At 43.7% G+C, this 18,303-nt stretch overlaps 1 protein-coding gene and 1 long non-coding RNA gene across 10 annotated transcripts in view; one reads left to right on the top strand and one right to left on the bottom strand.

The window, feature by feature from the left end:
• CASK (calcium/calmodulin dependent serine protein kinase) overlaps positions 1 to 11,488 on the bottom strand; it is a 182,348-nt gene extending 170,860 nt beyond the window's left edge. For 4 of the 9 annotated variants that reach the window (XM_015884890.1, XM_015884915.1, XM_015884932.1 and 1 more), the window contains exon 1: positions 10,895 to 11,487. In XM_015884890.1, the coding sequence (XP_015740376.1) occupies positions 10,895 to 10,953 (59 nt within the window). In that variant the 5' untranslated portion in view covers positions 10,954 to 11,487. Of the gene's footprint in view, positions 1 to 10,894 lie in introns of all 9 variants that reach the window. The other 5 variants (XM_015884924.1, XM_015884950.1, XM_015884907.2 and 2 more) reach the window with 3 other exon arrangements.
• Positions 10,619 to 18,303, top strand: part of LOC107324726 — a 45,382-nt gene continuing 37,697 nt past the window's right edge. The window contains exon 1 of the long non-coding RNA XR_001559545.2: positions 10,619 to 10,767. This is a non-coding gene — a long non-coding RNA (uncharacterized LOC107324726). The remainder of the gene's footprint in view (positions 10,768 to 18,303) is intronic.

The raw sequence follows: 18,303 nt of genomic DNA, 5'->3' as shown, positions 1-18,303 counted from the left end.
GGGAAGAGAAGAAGTTAAAGGAAAAAGAAAAGTTCTGAATAATTCTTACAGCTTTGTTTAAATGGTAAATATTTTAGATTGCTTTTTTTTCTTTTTTTTTCAGAGACAAAAAAAAAAAAAGGAAAACCCATTTAAGAAAGTACAGCTTATAAGCTACAGTAAGGATTTCCTTCCCTCTCCTTAAATGCAACATCATAGAGCAGTTTCTATCAAGTAACAGAAAAAGCACTTTTAAATAACTTTTTGACAAAAATATTCACGCTTAAATCTACAATGTATCAATAATCCCAGCAGTCACTACTGGCTTCTGAATGCTCCAGTCATGTAACCTATCTGAACCACAGTGCATGAAAGTACAACGGTGCTTTTTCCTGGCTTTGAAACAGTAACAACTACTGACACACTGGGAGTAAGTCGAGCATCAGGAGGACACTGCTGAACTCAGAGCGCTGCTCAAGACCTGAACCTTTTGAAAAACATGTAATTGATACAGGAAATTAAGATCTATTCTAATAAACAGCAAATACTCAGGAAAAGAATCCCAGAAGTTTCCTGTTCTCATCTCTCTGCTGAACCCCACACATCTGAGTTCACCATTTAATTCTAAGACATAAGGAGACAAGTGCATTAAGAAGCGTATCAAAAAGGGTTAGAAAATTCACTTGGAAATTGGGAGGCACACATTTGAGTCAAAGAATCACAGAATCCTAGCAGTTGGACCCTCCTGCTAAAGCAGGTTCCCTACTAGTTGGATACACAGGAAAGAGTCCAGACAGGTTTTGAATATCTCCAGAGAAGGAGCCTCCACAGCCTCTCTGGGCAGCCTGTTCCAGTGCTCTGCCATCCGCACAGTAAACAATTTCTTGCTCACATTCATGTGGAACTTCCTGCATTCCAGTCTGTGCCCATTGCCCCCTGCTCTGTCTCTGAGCACCAACACCTGCCTTCCCACCCTTCTGGTATTTATAAGCATTGATAAGAGTCTTCTCAGTCTTCTCCAAGCAGAACAGTCCCTTCTGTCTTTCCTCATCAGGTTCCTCTCTGTCCAGCTCTCCAGCCTGGCCTGCAGCTTTTTATCATCAGCAAACTTGCTGAGGGCGCGCTCTATCCCTTCATTCAAGTAATTGATGAAGATATTGAACAAGACTAGACCCAGTATTGACTGGGGAACACTGCTAGCTGCAGGCCTCCAACCAGACCACGCCACCGACAAATCCTTCTCTAACACAGAGTGTCTGAAGAAGCATTTGCCAGACTAGAAGATGTGGGAGACAAAGATATTACCAGCGCTCCCAGATGACTTACTACGGAATAATTTAAAATTCACCACATCACTGAGAAAGGAAAAGGAACATCCATCATGATCACACTCACTAGGCAAAAAAGTGAAGAATTCCTAGTTCCTACTCTAAGAGAACTGTATTTTGAACATAACATGTGGAAGCCACCTTTACAGCCAACCATCTACTTGAAAACATTCCTAATGGGCAGAACAACAGATAATAAAGATCTTTGAAAGCTTCAAACAAGAAATTAAGAAACTGAAAAAGAACGTGTACCTGCAAGAGTTCAGAAAGTACCCTGTCTCAATGGCAGCTAGAAAGTATTGAATACTTTCCAATTAGAAGTGCCTGCAACTGATAAAACACCTGACACACTTGAGATCTAAGATTAGAGAAAAGGCTCCCGACATTTTTAAGCACCCTGTTTACTTTATGCTTTTAAAGACAGTTAAACCTTAAGAGCTGAACAGCCCTGAAATCCAGCCAAAAGATAACCACTTCTTCCACGAAGGAAAAAGCAGAACGATATAATGGCTGTAACTGAACAGAACAACTCTGTCTGACCTTCAGTTTTCAAAGCCCCTTTTGTTGCTTTCATCTCTATAAGCATCAATGCTTTGGAACGACAATGCTTGCAGGAACACAGTAAGGTTTGGGGTACGAAGAAGGGAAAACAATGTTTTCCGTAAGCAGAAGTTGGTACTTTTCAAACTAAATTTGATCTAGATGTCCTAACACAGAACTCCTTCTCCACCAGGCAAATATTTTAATCAGACCAAGTTCCTGTTCAACACAATATATTTTAAATTTAGGTTTATAGTAAAACCAAATCCAGAAAAAGGTATCCAGAAAACTTGGTTTTCAAGTCCTTGTTTTCTCCTACCCATGTTATGAGTACTTTCAAACATAAGCACATCAGAACCAGAAACAAGTTTTGGTTTCCATAAAATTACAAGGAATTCCAAATGCTAAGCATGCTTAGGGTTCAGAGTACAAGTTATGTCTCTGACTGCTAACACTGCAGTCCTGAAGGACTCAACAAAACACAAGCACACTTGAAGAGCACCTATAAAACAACCCATATCATAAGTTGATATGCATCAATGAGTTAATTCAAGTATTCAAAAAATAAATATACCAGATGTACATTTGCCTTTGTAACATTAATCTGGCTCAATTGTGTGTATTATATCTGCATATAATGAAAAAAAAAAAGGTAAAAAAAAAAAAAAGGGGAAACATTTTTTGAAAAATGAAGTATTTAATGATACGGCCTAATTTAACAGTTCACTGTTGTCAAGAGTGGGGGAAAGGGAAGAATGCTGCATGCCTGTTCCTACGTCTTTTACCTTGAGCTTGTCTTGACTGCACTGTAGGTCAGTTTGAGCCAGTAAAACCAGCAGACAAATAACTCACCCAACAAGTGAGCCAACTTCATAGTATGCCTGGCTTATACAGATCAGATGGGTGCTCTGGAACAGAGGAAGAAGGGACCTCATGCAGCAGGGAAAAGAAGCATGCGAAAAGAGCAAGACTTCTAGCAATGGGAAACTTAATTCAACTAGCATCAGAAAAATTGCACTCGTATACTCCTACAATGCCTCACCCAGGGGCACAAAGATGTTTGCTGTAAACCCATCCAAACTCTTCCTATCTGCTTCTGTTGGATTCAAGTTTATCCCTGGCAAACTGCCACTCCAGGAAAAGTTATTAGGTCAGATCAGTACCAATTCAGGAAAGATTCTCTCTAGGAAAGATAGCACTCCCTACATCTCTGTCTTCTTCCTACACTATCCTCACTCCCACCTTCTATATCATCTTCCCCTTATCAATGTTGTGGGGGAGAGAGATAATGGCTCTTCACACATACACTTGTAAGGATCACTAAAACAAGTGTCAGTTCTTTTCTGCTGTTCAGAACCATCCCCCTCCATTCAGAATAGGGAATGAATGACATTTGGGGCCAAAACAAACAAACAAAAATCATCCCAAGATAAGCAGGCAGCTAACAGCTCAATACGCAGCTGCAGAATTATCTTAGAGGAGGGTGAAAGCGATAGGATAACCTACATGCTTTTTAGTTACAACATCCCAAATGTGGTGACAGAACGTTATCAACTGGTGACCACCTCTGTAAAAGCATTTTTTCCCTCCTCATTACAACAGCTTAAATACTGATAGAGACCATACTAAATCCTGAAGGTGCAAAATAAAAACGGATACTTGACATACCACATAAGAAGACACATGAGTAAAGGCAGATTTCACATATGAAGATATTCACTGGATATCTTACAAGTCACTCCGCTTGAGCAGCCTCAGCCTCACAACACAAAGAGTTTTTCTTTTTACCCCTGGAGCATTCTGGGTCAAAAATATCCAAAGGTGAACTATCTTCTAAGCCCCGGTAACAGTGAGTTTAAACAAAGTTCTGAATTAACCACATGAAGAACCACGTGCTCCCTAGGAAGGCACACTTTCAAATGGTGAGAGTTTCTCAATCTCAGCTACATCAGAACTGACAGCAATGAGATATAGCAGTTTTTCAGCTTAGCTTTAAGTGCTTCCTAAAATACTGAACTGAAACGCAGAACACCTCTCACATCACAATTGATACCCATATACCTGATATTCACTTCCAAACATTTTGTTCAGAGGCAGACTCTTTGGAGTTCTATTAATTCAAATAGCCTCAGAAATTTTCTCAATATTAAAAGTGAGGAGCAATTGCTTGCATGCACACTATAGAAAGAATAGAGGAATGATCACCAAAAGGGAAATGGATTACCTTCAGTTACACATGCCATCAAAAAGCCAAAGAAACAGGTGTAAGAACCACGTGAAAAAGTAACCAAATGCTATTTAGAATTCTCTGATTTCTTCAGAAGGTGCATACAGTGACTGTTCTCAGTGTGTAAGAACCACACATCAAATGTCTTCACACACTGAAGTTTCAACTACTAGTTTTCACAGAATCACAGAATTGTAGGGGTTGGAAGGGACCTCTAGAAATCATTGAGTCCAACCCCCCTGCCAAAGCAGGCTCCCTACACCACGTCACACAGGTAGGCGTCCAGGCAGGTCCTGAATATCTCCAGAGAAGGAGACTCCACCACCTCCCTGGGCAGCCTGTTCCAGTGCTCCGTCACCCGCACTGTAAAGAAGTTCTTGCACACATTCGTGTGGAGCTTCCTATGCTGTAGTTTCATCCCATTACCCCTAGTCCTGTCCCTACGCACTACTGAAAAGAGACCAGCCTTGTCACTATGGCTCCCACACCTCAGGTATTTATAAACCTGGATCAAGTCCCCTCTCAGCCTTCTTTTCTCAAGGCTAAACAGACCCAGCTCCCTATTCTAGCAAAAAGATGAGAAAGTAAAAGAACAAGGCACATCTTAATCAAGTGCGGGTCACCTCTGTCATTTGAAACTACATTAGGAAGTAGCCCTTGATCCTTTCAGGCCTACATTGATCCTATAATGGTTTTCCAGCTGTTTCTCTGAAAAGGTACACCTGCTTCTTGTATAAATTGAAGAAAAGAAAATAAACCCTTATTATAATTCAAACATCTTCTCTGTCAAGCTCTAACAATTATTTTAAACCTCATTTAGCTGTGTTTATTATAAAAAGTGAAGTTGTGGATAAAAATAGGGCTTAGGATAGTAACACTGTCATAACAAACGTGCAGTGCATTCCTGCTTCTGACAGGGGAGACAGAACGGGACATCACTGGGCATCTCCCAGGAAACAATAATTTGCTACAAATACAGCAGAAGTTTATTAAAAGAAGTTACTGATTTGATACTCTGAAACACGTTTCACTTCACAGCTGCCTCAAAGGCAAGGCTTTCCTGTCCCATGCTTAGGGCATCCTTACCTAAGTATTTTCTTATAAACTTACCTGATAAACACAAAGAATAATGAAGTGTTTCTTTGGGTGGCTAAGTGTTCCTTAGGTGGCTATATCAGCTGACTGGTACAGTATCTTATGAGATCAGTCCAACTTCTGAAATTACTAGGGCTGTGAACTTTAGCCATGCATACATACACTATATGTCTTGTATATATATCTTCACACTGTTTATTTTAAAATGGATTCACTCTTTGTTGAACTCCTAAGGTCTACTTTTATAATTAACTATATAATTTGGCATAAAATATCTATTTTTAACACTAAACTCTTTCAATTTGGAAGTCACCATTCCTTAGATGACACATTTGATATGAGTGCAGCCTTCTGAAAAGTGATCTTCGAAAACACCACAATATAATAAGCAGTTAATACATAATAAGCAGTTAATACTGCTCAATTACCATCCATTGCCATGACATCTACATAAGAGACTATAAAAAGGCCAGTGTATCAAACAGAGGACTAAGTATGTAAGTGGCTGTTGACATAAAATACAGATTATTCCTCTCCTACTATTTTTCTATCACTCATTAAAATGAAGCATTGCATTTTAACTAAAATGACAGTCAGGGATTACTCTGAAGCCTAGGCCCTATTCTAAAAGGCAACAGAGCTGTGCTAATAAAAAGATCAAGCAATTATCTGAGCAGATCTCCAAATCAAGACAGGTTCTTGTCCTACAACTTCTCCAAGACACCTCCACAATTTCAATAGCCAACAAACCTTACATCAATTAACTCACTGTCTAAAACTACTCAGGACTACTCTGCACGCTGCTGTTCTTCTTCTCCTACATTCAAAGCTTCCCTCTCTTGGGTGTTAAAGCACAAAAATATATTTAAAATCCCTGAACAATCTCAGTGTATTTTCCTACTCCAAATTCCCCTCCTAAAAATGACTCTACTTCCTAGTTGCCACAGCTGTATTGTTCACATCATAAAGATGCATCTGAGCAAAGCAGATGTTTATCAAAACGACACCAGAAAATGGAAGAGAAAGTACCAGTTCAAATGTTTAACTCTGCAACCACATATTTTAATTCCACCCTGTGTTCAGCTACAATTGGATAGACTTCCATAAGCAGAACCAGGTCAGTATTACAGTTAAAATCCGTAGCACAATAACTTAGGTAAGTAGATAGTCCAGCATCTGTGTATGTTAGTCTTCTAGAGCAATACACATTATAACCTCACACTTAAACCAAACATCATTTCAACCTGTTTGCCTTCAACACTTTAACACAGAAAACAGCTGGACATACACTAGTACACCACTACTTCAAACAGCACTAAGAAATTAAAAAGCTAAATCAGACAGCATTCCATATCCCTGAAAAGTTCCCTTCCTTCTCCCTTCTTTCCAAACAGTGAGAACACCACAATTGTTTGCTCTATCAAAATATACTCAGAAGTTACATCTATTGGTTTTACACAAGATGCAAAACCTCAACAGTGCGCTAGAGAAAAAGCACACTTGAGACAGGTATTATTCTCACTGCCATGCAGAGAAAACAAAGGCAGTACTGATGAACAGAAGCAATGAGAATCATTCCGGGTAGTTTTGCTGTCACCATACTTCCATTTCTTGGACATGAAGACCATGAGATCTCTCCTCACTACCTTAATCATTCTGACTGGGATATAAGATTAAAACACATCTGTTTCAAAATAATAGCTCAGGATGGAACCACAATCACCCTCCTCCTGTTCTACTGGAATGGGAAACAGGCCATACTTTAAAGCAAAAAGTAAAAATCTGTATAAAAATCCACTAAGCATAAAAATGCCCAAAGACACCTTCATCCCATCCTTCTCCCTTCCCTCACACCAGCCATATTCCAGCACTGTCAGTATGGAGAAGAGAGGAACTCCTTCAGGCTGTAGACACTCAAACTCCTCCTCACCTGAGGGAAGAACCCAAGCAGAGAAACACAGCACAGAGGAAGGAGAAATGGAAAACCAAAATCATCAGTGTGCAATGCAGAGAACAGCTAGCTTGAACCTAGTCATATTGCAAAGAACATCCTGAAACTACAGCAGCACTAGCACCAACTAGCACATTATTTTTGGGCACTAAAAATGCCTGCAACTGCACCACTACTACACACAATAACTGTATGAATTTACAGCCCACCAGCAGCAGACAAAAAAACTAATTCATGTGACTACCAAGTCAAAGACTAAGGATACCAGTTGTGACCAATGCCCATCTGAACAGAAACACTTATCAACGTCACCACAATGTATTCCTAACTTCAACATTTGGAGATATGTATCAATGTAGGAAACTATACTGAAGGAACACACAATCCTACTGTTAGGCAGATCAGATGCTTTTTAAAGTACTCCTCTAAAGCTAACATTAATCAATATGATTTTTAATAGGTGCAGAAAGCAAAACCCATTAATGTGAGATAAAGTCCTCTCAAGATGGTATCTATCATAAAAGTCATGTTTTGGACTTCTAAGTTCAGTATCAGCTTTGTCTGTTCTAGCTTAAAGACAGGCATTCTCTTCAGAGTAACGAAGACTTCTGTTACATCTACACAGAGCTCCTGTTATAAACCCAGAACAGTTCTCACCCGTGTTGTTTCAGCCCTACACCTATATGGAGTTTCGAGAATCACTCAATGTACTCTAAATGCAAAGTTTAATGAAAAATACAGCAGGACACCTCACCACTATCCGCAGCCTGTTCATCAAATGAATGCTCTGATCAATGCGATGGGAGGCTTAAATATTTTAGTGTATGTACTTCTAATTGACACACAGTGAAAATCCCTTCAAAGCTAACTGGAAGCAAGTTTGAATTAGAAAAAATATAAACAAGGCACACTTGTGTCTTTTATTCCCATATATACTACTGTGTTTTTGAAGGCCAACCCCCAGTAACTTCCTGCATTGAAATGTGTTTGTGCCAGCCAGCTCTGAAAATAAGACAGCAACCTGGGACATAACACACTGTGCAAAGTTAAAACCACATGACTAACATTAGCGTCACAGACGCCACTTTAAAAAAAGTTTAATAAGAAACTGGATTTATTACTCAATTTTTATCTCTCCACAGCATTCAGCAAAGAAATCGGGATACTGGAAGTGTACACAAATGAAAATTGCCCTTAATTTTTTTTTTTCCTAAAGGAAACATGGATTAGAAATTCTCTCAATCCCTCCTGGCTTTTCTTTTATCCTCTATCTATTCAGAATGAAAAATGCATGCTTGCAGAACTTAAACACATTAAATGCCACGTAAGAAACGATTCATCACTCTGTCATCCCGATCAATTCTTTCACATACTATTACAGTTACTGCTCCACACTCCGGCAAAAAGCTATTATCATTGTGTTTATACAAAATAAGTCTTATCAGTTTATCGCATTTGAAACTGTTTTAAGTTTATTCAAAAGCTTCAACAAACAGGGCCACATACTGCCAGCAAGGGAACACCCATAGAGGACTTATTTCTCAAGTAGACTGTATGGGAACTTTGAGATTTCTCTTACAAAGTCAGGCAAAATATTCAGTTGTTTTACGGTCCAAAATCTCTTTCCCACACCCTTTCTGGAAATACCATTTACTACTTTAAATGACAGCGATAACTACCCATTTAGGAAGGATAAATCACACGCTTTAATATTTCATGGACCTAAACACAAGTCAGGGGCCGGATGTGCTATTTGCAAGAAGCAGATTACTCAATCAATCAATAATAAATCACGGGAAGGTGCAGACGTTTAGTTGGTGTTTCACTGATAGATGTTTAGCCAGATGCATACGTAGCAACTCAAGGCAGATTTTACATGAGGCTTTCCCCATGTTGCCTAAAGAAGAGCGGGGTGCTATCAAAAATGTGAAAGCTAATTAAAGACGCTGCATCCCCGATTGCTCAGAAGTCACCTGAGTAGCACTGCAATGAAACAGGAACACTGCTCATACAACTGTACAAATACAACTGTGCCTATTAGAGGAGGGACACAACATCCATACGCAAACCCCTTCCTACCACCACTGCTAGCTTCAGTAATCCACCCTGTTCTGTTACAGTGCTCTTGGCAGCGCCGTGCTCCTACAATCCAACACTTATCTGTTAGATCAGGTTACATCACAACACATCCAGAATAATTCAATCTCAGGTATCAGCCAAAGAAGCTTCACAATTCACAGGTTCTGAACCTTGAATCCCTTTGATATTCTCAGATCACAACATCGAAAGTCAGTGGAGCCGCATCAACATCTGGATGGCTGCGAATGAGCCATTCTCTATAAGCTCACATAGTCCTGTCAAGCAGAAGCACTTCACTTTCCTTCCAATGGCAGCCAGCTCTGAGGAAGCAGTGCGTGAACTGCAGTGGTCAGCTTAAAACCACTCATGAAAGGAGCATGCCAAAAACCATCTTCAAACCACATATAATCACTGTTTTGTTTCTCGGCTACATAAGCTCCCCACGAACAACTGGCGAAAGCCCTTTCAGCTTATGACAGCAAGCAAGGCCCTCTAAGCTTCCTATTTTTAAAAGTTGTTTGTGGCCAGGGCAAGGTGGTAATAACCGTGTGAAACGACAGAGCAGAGTGCTGAAACTTCAGCTGCCAACAAAGTAACCTGCTAAGTCCAAGACGAGCATTTTAGTATAATCCTCAGGAAAGATTAATTCCAGAATATTTTTAGCCTGAGCTCTCAAAGCAGGCAGCAGCAGATAGAAACTGTGAAGCACGCTGGAGGGGAGCGGGAGGGAGAATACATGCAGAAGAACTCTTTGTTTATAATCAAAACACGGGGAATGCCGCTCTGATTGAATTCATCCTCAGGAAGAAAGAGCTGCAGGCACCCAGAGCAGCGGCTCCCACAGCAATCTCAGCTGCTCAGTCAGACACGCAGACAATTAGAAGCAGCAACACCGCTACATCTTTCACTCAACCCAAGCACAACTATAGGAGGCGTGTGGAACGCAACGAAATAAAACAAAAATAGGATTTAGAAACTGGCTGGTCACGAAAATACAGAGAGTTGGGCTCCCGTTCGGTGCCATCTGATTTGGGGGATGCTCTGCGTTTTCTTGGTGTGGTAACGCACGGAGCTGTCATCTCCACGCAGCCCACAGGAGCGTGGCCCAAAACGGGCAGCCAGAAAACGCCGGCGACCTCCGAGGTTTGACACGAACACGCATTAACAGTTGCATAAGGAGACAGGAGAGGCCAAGTTCTCCCCCTGCCTCACACGCCGCCGGGGAGCGGAGCGAAGGCAGATCCGCGCGAGCACGGGGTGCCAGGGGCACCGCCGGCAGCACGCCGCTCATTGTGCGCCAAGGCGCGGGGAGAGCCGACACCTGGCGCGGCCACCCGAGCGATAGGTGGATCCACAGCGATCCTTCTTCAAGCAGGCAACCACCGATGGGTGTGCCGGGGATGGGGAGGAGAACGGGAGGGCTGGGCAGCGCCAGGCTGCGCGGCGGCCGGCCGGGCGGGGATCATGGTGGCTGAGGAAGCACCGGGGCGCCTTCCTTTCCCCCCACCCCCCTTCCCCCCAACCTCAGGGCGGTGGGCAGCGCCGGGGCTGCCCGCACCGCGACTCAGGTGGGTGCCGGGCACGCCATCCCCGCGCTGGGTGTGTGTGTGTGTGGGGGGGGGGGGCTCCGCTCTCCCCCATCCCCTCTCCTTTTTCTTTCTTTCTCCCCCCCCTCCCCCTCCCCGCGGGACTCACTTGCCGATCACCTCGCACAGCTCGTACACGTCCTCGAACAGCACGTCGTCGTCGGCCATGGTCCGCCCGTCAGGCGGCGGCCCCGGGTGCGGGGGGAGGAGGAGGAGGAGGAGGAGGAGGAGGAGAAGGAAGCGGGGGGGGCCGCGGGCACACGCTCCCCGCCGCGCGGCGCGCTCCCCCGCCGCTCAGCGCCAACAGCCGCAACCTTCGGCCGCAGGGGCTCTCAGCTCCTCGGGCCGCCGCGCGTGTCACGCACCCCGCGACCCCACCTTCCTCCTCTTCCTCCCCCCACCCTCCTCCCTCCCCCGGTTACTCCCCGGCGGCAGCGGCGGGCGGGCGGCTGTGGCTCAGCGGGGCGGCGCGAGCTCCATGGAGGGGATAGGCGGCGGTGGCGGGCGGCAGCGCCGGCTCGATCCCTCCCTCGCCGAGCGGGCGCGCTCCCGAGGCACCGGGGAGGAGATGGAGGGGGGGGGAGGGTGGCTACGGGAGCGCGCACCGTGCGGGAGGATAATAGTAGGAGGGGGAGGGGCGGGGAGGCGGCCGTCGGTTCCGCTCCCAGCCGCGAGGAGAAGAGGCGGCGGCGGCCGCGATAGGCGCTGGCAGCGCGGGGAGGGAGGGAGGGAAGGAGGGACGGAGGGACGGAGAGAGGGCGGGGGCGCGCGCGCGCTCCCCGCCGCCGTCACGCAAAGGCACGCACAGGGGTCGGTCGGCGCGGCGTGCGCAGGCGCGCACTGCCATGACGTCATGGCGCCGGGAGGGGGCTCCGCGGGGCGGCTGTCAGTGAGCGCGGTGGGGAGGGTTGAGCCGGCTGTAGGTGTGGGGAGGGGTGCTCCTCAGTCGGCTGCACCCTGCAGCCCTGCCTGCCCTAACAGCTCCTCTGCCCGAGCTCTGCGCCTTTGTCCGGGGACGGGTAGAGCGGATTTTGTCCTAGCTTTGAGGGGCTGTTGGCGTTTGGGGCTGTTTGGGGGTTGGAACTACATGAGGTCCCTTCCAACCCGGGTCATTCTGTGATTCTGTTTTCCTGAGCTCTGAGTTAGAAGCCTTGCAGAAGAGCGTTGTGTTCAGGTGTAGGGAGCCTGCTTTGGCAGCGGGGTTGGACTCGATGATCTCTAGAGGTTCCTTCCAACCCCTACGATTCTGTGATTCTGTGCCTGAATTAGTTGGGAGCTGTTGCAGTTTCCAAAGCGTGTAGGTTTCTGCAAAGGTCGTGTCTCCTATTTGTCTGCATGGAAACCACTACAGATAGAAGGAGCACAATGGCACTACTTGTTACTAGAGTAAATTCTCAGCTATGAAACACTGTTTTTTCAATGCTCAGCACCACTAGCTATGCATTTTCTACAGCCATGAACATGAGCCTGCATGTCATGCTCCTAACAATCCACACCAGCAGAGGTGACCCACTGCCACTGTCACCACTGCTGAAAGGCACCACCCACCGCCCCACTGTGCTCACATCCACTGCTTGGTCTCCATCAACATTCAGCATCAATGAATGTCAGTGGGTGCCATTTTTTTTCAGCCTGGAAGAATTCAGTGACACACCTTTGTATGCGCTTCCACATCAGATGCCACTGTGTCACAGTGCCCCTCTGCTGCCATCTGTCATATGGCTACAAAACGGAGCAGAATTTCAGTGGGAAGGTTTGACATCTTCTGCCATACCACCAACATCTGCTTCTGATGTTTTGGGCCAACATAATCAAGTAGGAGGCATTACTTTCGGAGCAGCCCTCATTTCTGCTGTACTAGTTTCGCACACATGCAGCTTCTTAAAACTCATTTACACAAAGGTAAGCGGCACGGTTGTTCCTTGCACACAGGGGAAAAGAAAAAAAGAAGAAAAAGAGACTATCAAAGCAGAATTGTCAAAAATAATTAAACCTATAATCTGCATGGTGGTAAGGTGTAAGGTGAGAGATGTTCCTATGAGGTTACGCTCTGTGCCATACAAACCTTTAAAAACGTTAAAACAGCATCAGTTTGGAATGCTGATAAAAAGCCAACACGGTTAGACTGTCTGTTCCCTCGGTGTGCTCAGCGCAGAGCAGAGGAGCTGATGGAGGCCTGATGGCGGCTGCAGCTCCTCACAGGGAGCGGAGGGGCAGCGCTGAGCTCTGCTCTGTGTGACAGCGACAGGGCCCGAGGGAACGGCATGGAGCTGTGCCAGGGGAGGGGCAGCTGGGGGTCAGGGAAAGGGGCTGCACCACAGGGCGGTGGGCATGGAACGGGATGCACAGGGCTGTGGGCACGGCCCCAAGTGCCGGAGTTCAGAGAGCATCTGGACAGTGCACTCAGACATAGGGTCTGAAGGAAGACCCTTGAATTTTGGCTGGTCCTGTGTGGAGTTTGGAGTTGGATTTGATGATCCTTATGGTTTCTTTCCAGCACAGGATATTCTATGGTTCTGGAATTCTGTAAATTTCACATATGGTAACATAAGCAGCCATTTTTTTCCTTTTGTGAGATGAGCAGGCTGAGTACCGCTCAGGCCTTTCAGTAATGTTTCCAAATGTGAAGATGGTGTTTCCATTCACCTATGAATTGTCATCTGATAATACACAGATTCATCATTAGAAGTCAACAGGAAAATCTGATATAAAAACACACAAAGAAGTAAAACGTCCGTACCAGATCCATTCAATCACTGAGGCAAATGCTTTTCCTGCTCTAGCAGTATCGCTTCACAGGTGTCTCACCTCCCTTTGAATGCCAAGTGCTGGGCATCAAACATGGATGTGACAAATGAAACCACAACCAAGGAATACAAAGCATAATACATGGAGAGCTTTGCACTGAAATATTCTTATCAAACAAACACTTTGAGAAATTCAGAAGGCAGTTGGCTGTGTTTCTTTTGGGGGGGGACCTGCATGTAAACAATTTTTCTGCTAACAATCAGTCTCAGTGAACGGGGAGAACAGGGCAAGTTGAAGCTGCCATCAGGAGAAGGCAATTTCTTGGAAGCCAACGAACAATCAATCAACTTTCTTTAGGAGAAGTGCTTCATTCTCTAGCATCAAGCCTGCTTACAGTGTCCTCTTACCTTCCAGGATGGAATATAGTAGTTTCTATTTTTATCTTATGGGCTTAACATCCCTCTCTCCCTCCCTCCCTCCCTCCCTCCCTCCCTTCCTTCCCTCCCTCCCTGCTTTCCCTGCCTTCCCTCCTTTCCCTCCCTTCCTTCCTGTGGGCTTACAGATGTATCAGTTGTCCGCATTCAGTGCGAGGAAGAGTGGATATTGCCATCCATTTCTGTTGCACAAGAACAATTTGTCTGAACTAGGATCTATATGCAGTTCTGCGTTATCAAAAGTTGTACACAGAACAAGCAGAAGCAGCGAGTATACCCCAAAGTCAGAAATTGCTAAAACTCTTAGAGAACTATGCTGTGACTAATCTCATGTTCAGATTGAATGAGCTTGAAAAAATATGAGCATTAGTTTGCCAAGTTTGTCAGCAGCCAATACCCAACAGCATGACCATCAAGCAATATATATGCAGATATGTTTGTGAGGATGAATTTCATCCACAAGTCTGGAAGTAGTCTTTCCTTTCACAGGCAGGCATTATTAATTTTCACCCATATGCTCAGTACATCTCCTTGATAGATTCTGGATTTAATTTAAAAGTTACAGGTTGAATTTGGAAATTGGCACGTCCAAGATCTCGTAACAAAATAATATCAAAAATGCAAACAGAAATATTTACGCTTGTGACCTGGAATGATTCATTTATAAGGATTATAGTTGGTCTGATTACGTCAGCTTAGAAATCTCTCATGTGCCAGAGCACTCTGCAGTTGCAGAACTCAGGTGTAGCACACAGAACAGTAGCTGCATGCCTGAATGAAAAAGGGTGGGTTTCACATGGAAGCAGGTGAATTTTGTTTGTCTAGGAAGATCAATCTCTGACTGCATTTCTCTTTTAAAGTTCCTCTGCAGTGTGAACCCTTCACTGTTTAATGAGAAGTAGACTTTCACTGCTTTTCTTCTGCACTAAAGATGTCATCAGATCTCTCTTTTCTGCAGTCCCCGATCTTCAAGAAGCTTATCTCTGTACCTTGCCCATATCTAGTTCCATTGAAGTTGGCCCCCAGGTTCAAAAGTTCTTGGAAGAGATACAAATGTGTGTGCTTGAATGTGCTTGAATGTGAACACGGCAGAGCATAAACATGATTTCCTCAGTCAACCAGCTATGAACTGACTTGTTTTTTTTAGAATGAGGCATTCTTTTTCTTTGGCTCATCAAACATGATGAACATTGCAACTTTACTGAGCTCATACTGACCCAGTTGGGAGAGAATGCCAGGTCAAGCAATTGGGCAGGACTTGGTCAAGGAATGGTAAGGGAAGAAGTCATGTTCTTTATGTAGACTATAGTAATGATTGACTAAAAGTGACAGTATCACTACTGACAATAGTACATTAACTAAAGCTACAAAGTCTCTAGATGCTCACAGTTACCCTTCAAAATCAATTTCTAGTGGTGAAACTGTTGCATTAAGAGCAACTGGCAACATCAAAAGAGAGGGAAAAACTTTAAAATGACATAAAGCCTTCTTTAAGAGCATCTCTTTTTCAGCCGTTCCTTGCCATTTTATATTTCCATTCATTGTATACCATGTACCTGTGAACAATCTTGATTGGATTAGTGGAGAGCTTAAGGACGCATGCTTATTTTTTTTCCCAGTGTTGCAGCTTTTACATATTGGCAGGTGTGGATTAAGTAATATGAATTGTGAAGGAAATCTCCTCCTGATCCTTTTATGGCAAATTTTTCAAATTAAAAAGTTCTTACAGGATATACAGGGGATAAAAACAAATAATAAAAGCAAGTCAAAATGCCGTCTATCTTTGCATTATTATCACAAACAGGAACTTGAGGCTATACGCTATTTGTGCACCTATACACAGATAATAAGCTCAAATCACGTCATACAGACAATCTCAGAATGCTACATACTAATATAAAAATAAATAATACAACCTAATATTTTCCTACAATCTTTTCTTCTCTCTTGCATTTCTCGCCCTCCTGCAACACTGTGTACAATGCATTAAGCCCTTTTGGCTTGGCATGTCACCCTCATAGAACTCCAGAAGGGCCTCATGAAGGAGAGAGAATGCCCAGAGGATCCTTGGTGTAGGAAAGAAGAAAGGAATACTGCATCTAAAGGAGATCCTAATGTATGACATCCCTGCCTGATGCTGAATTTGGAACTGGCAGTTACAGCTCCAGGAAGAGCCCTCAGAGTTACCCTGACAGTTCTCTGAAGCCATTGCTTCAGGGTGCAGTGACAGCTGATAAAAGCTGCTAAAATACTAGACAGCATCAGGACAAGCAAGAAAACAAGGCAGGATGTGTAATTTTGCCACCACATGAAACTCTGGTGCACCCAGAGTGCAGGTTTGAGCTGTCCAAGCCTCTCCAGCCTCCAAAAAGCACAAAACAGGTGCTGAGGCTGTGGAAAGGGAAATGACTGCAAATAGTGATCAGGCTTTCATGTGCTTCCTAAACTGCATCTCCTGCTACCACTTCCCTGTTTGCCCTGTTTTGTAAAAGTGTAAATACAGTCATTCATTGCAAATTCTGCAGTCAACTTCTCAACATTTGGGGAAATGCAAATCAGCATACCTAGAATATGAACAAGAAGTCTTACCTGGTAAGAAAGGCTTTGTTACTGATATTAGTCTGTCCCTTGCCAGGTAAATACAGCTGGATGAACCCATTAGGACATTTCTTATATCCACAACCTTTTGGTTTCTTCTCTGTATTTCATTTTTCATTCCCAAATTTGTCCTTTATTTTGTCCTCATTCTGCCAGCACCTTCTTTTCCAAACCCTATTTATTAGATTTGAGATGCCTGGTTTTTTCTCACTGCATTCCCCAAATCACTATTTCTATTAATGTGCAGGAATGCAATCCAGTAGCTGACAAGTCTTACAGTTGAAGACTTCTAAGACATTGTTAGAGCTTTACTGCTTATCCTATAGCCTCAGGGTAAGCCAAGCTTACCACATTTTATACTTTAGAAAAGAACGCTAATTCTGTAAATAGTTATTTGCCAAGTGTTCCATCTTCCTCATCTTCCAGCTTTTTCCCCCTTTTCCTCTGGTTTTCCTTGCCTGCATTCTTTTCATGTGGGATACAGCTACTCAGAAGAGAGCAATCACTGCTCTGCTTGGTCACTTAGCTAATTCCCACATGCTTCTCTTTTTCCTATGCTTTCTCTTGCAGATATGTTCCAACACTGCGTGATTACTCACTCACAAACACACAGGCTCTTTTATCCTTCAAGAACAAAACCACCTGTAATGAAAGGAATTAGTGATGACTTCCTGTTTTGGTTCGATGAAGTTACAATTCAGAAAGTTTCTTGCAAATCTGGTGGAGAAGTATCCTTATTTCCCTGTGGAGGAAACTGTCAGCACAATTCCGGCAGCCTGTTAAGCAAACTGAAGCTGAGCATTCTCACATGGGAAAGGACCTACTGCAATAGTGTTGTGCTGTGAACCAAGAACCTCTAGGCTGTGGCTAAAAGTTCATGGGGAAAGTGAAGCTTAGCAAAAGCAGAGAAACTATAATAAGGCATGCGCTGTAATACCTCTCTAAACCCAGCACATGGCATCTCTTTGACCTCTTTCATTACAGGCCCAAGAGCTCCCTTATTTTAGAGAAATTTGAGCCATACTCCCTTGATGATCTGCTACATGTGGTTTAAATATCATCAGAGATTTTTATGTGTAGCTTGGGGCCTTTCTGTTTGGGAGGAGAAAGTACTTTCACAAAGATAAAATGCTTTTTCTGTGTCAAAAAGTATTCGTGTGCTGTGTGTGAAATTATTATTAGAGCTGCTCTTCTGTTTGATCCAACTATTGAATTGTTAATAGAGGATGTAACAGAAGGTGGGAAGAAGTGGAACAATGATCCTGATGTTAGGAGCCTGCCACACAAGTGAACTAATTGCTATTATTTTATAGTAAAATGTTGTCCTTGGTGATGCTTTGCTCATTGTTTATCCATGTTTATACATGAGTCCGATATGACCATCCTTGGTTTTTATGGCTATTGGTGCTCATCTGGAGAAAGGACTTCTTTGCCCTGAGCTTCAGATGTACAGCAACATCAAACACATCTCTGCTTCTTCACCAGTGTAACATCCACGTGTTGTCATAGAAGCAGAGAAAAAACAAGGATCATAGAAATGTGTAAATGCTTTCTAAAGAACTGCTGTCACAATGAATACCTACTCCTACTTATTATGTATTTTACATATGATGACTTCTAATCAGAAGTTCTGTCTGATGTTGGTGGTGTCTTTAGCACACCTGGAACAGCAGTGTCTAGGATATCTAAATTCTGGGTTTTATATTTTTACTGTAAATTAATAAGCACAAAGCTTTAG

Source organism: Coturnix japonica, chromosome 1 (genome assembly GCF_001577835.2).
Source record: "Coturnix japonica isolate 7356 chromosome 1, Coturnix japonica 2.1, whole genome shotgun sequence".
Lineage (NCBI taxonomy): Eukaryota > Metazoa > Chordata > Aves > Galliformes > Phasianidae > Coturnix > Coturnix japonica.
The sequence above is the reverse complement of the archived record's forward strand: the minus strand, read 5'-3'. Positions and strand labels throughout refer to the sequence as shown.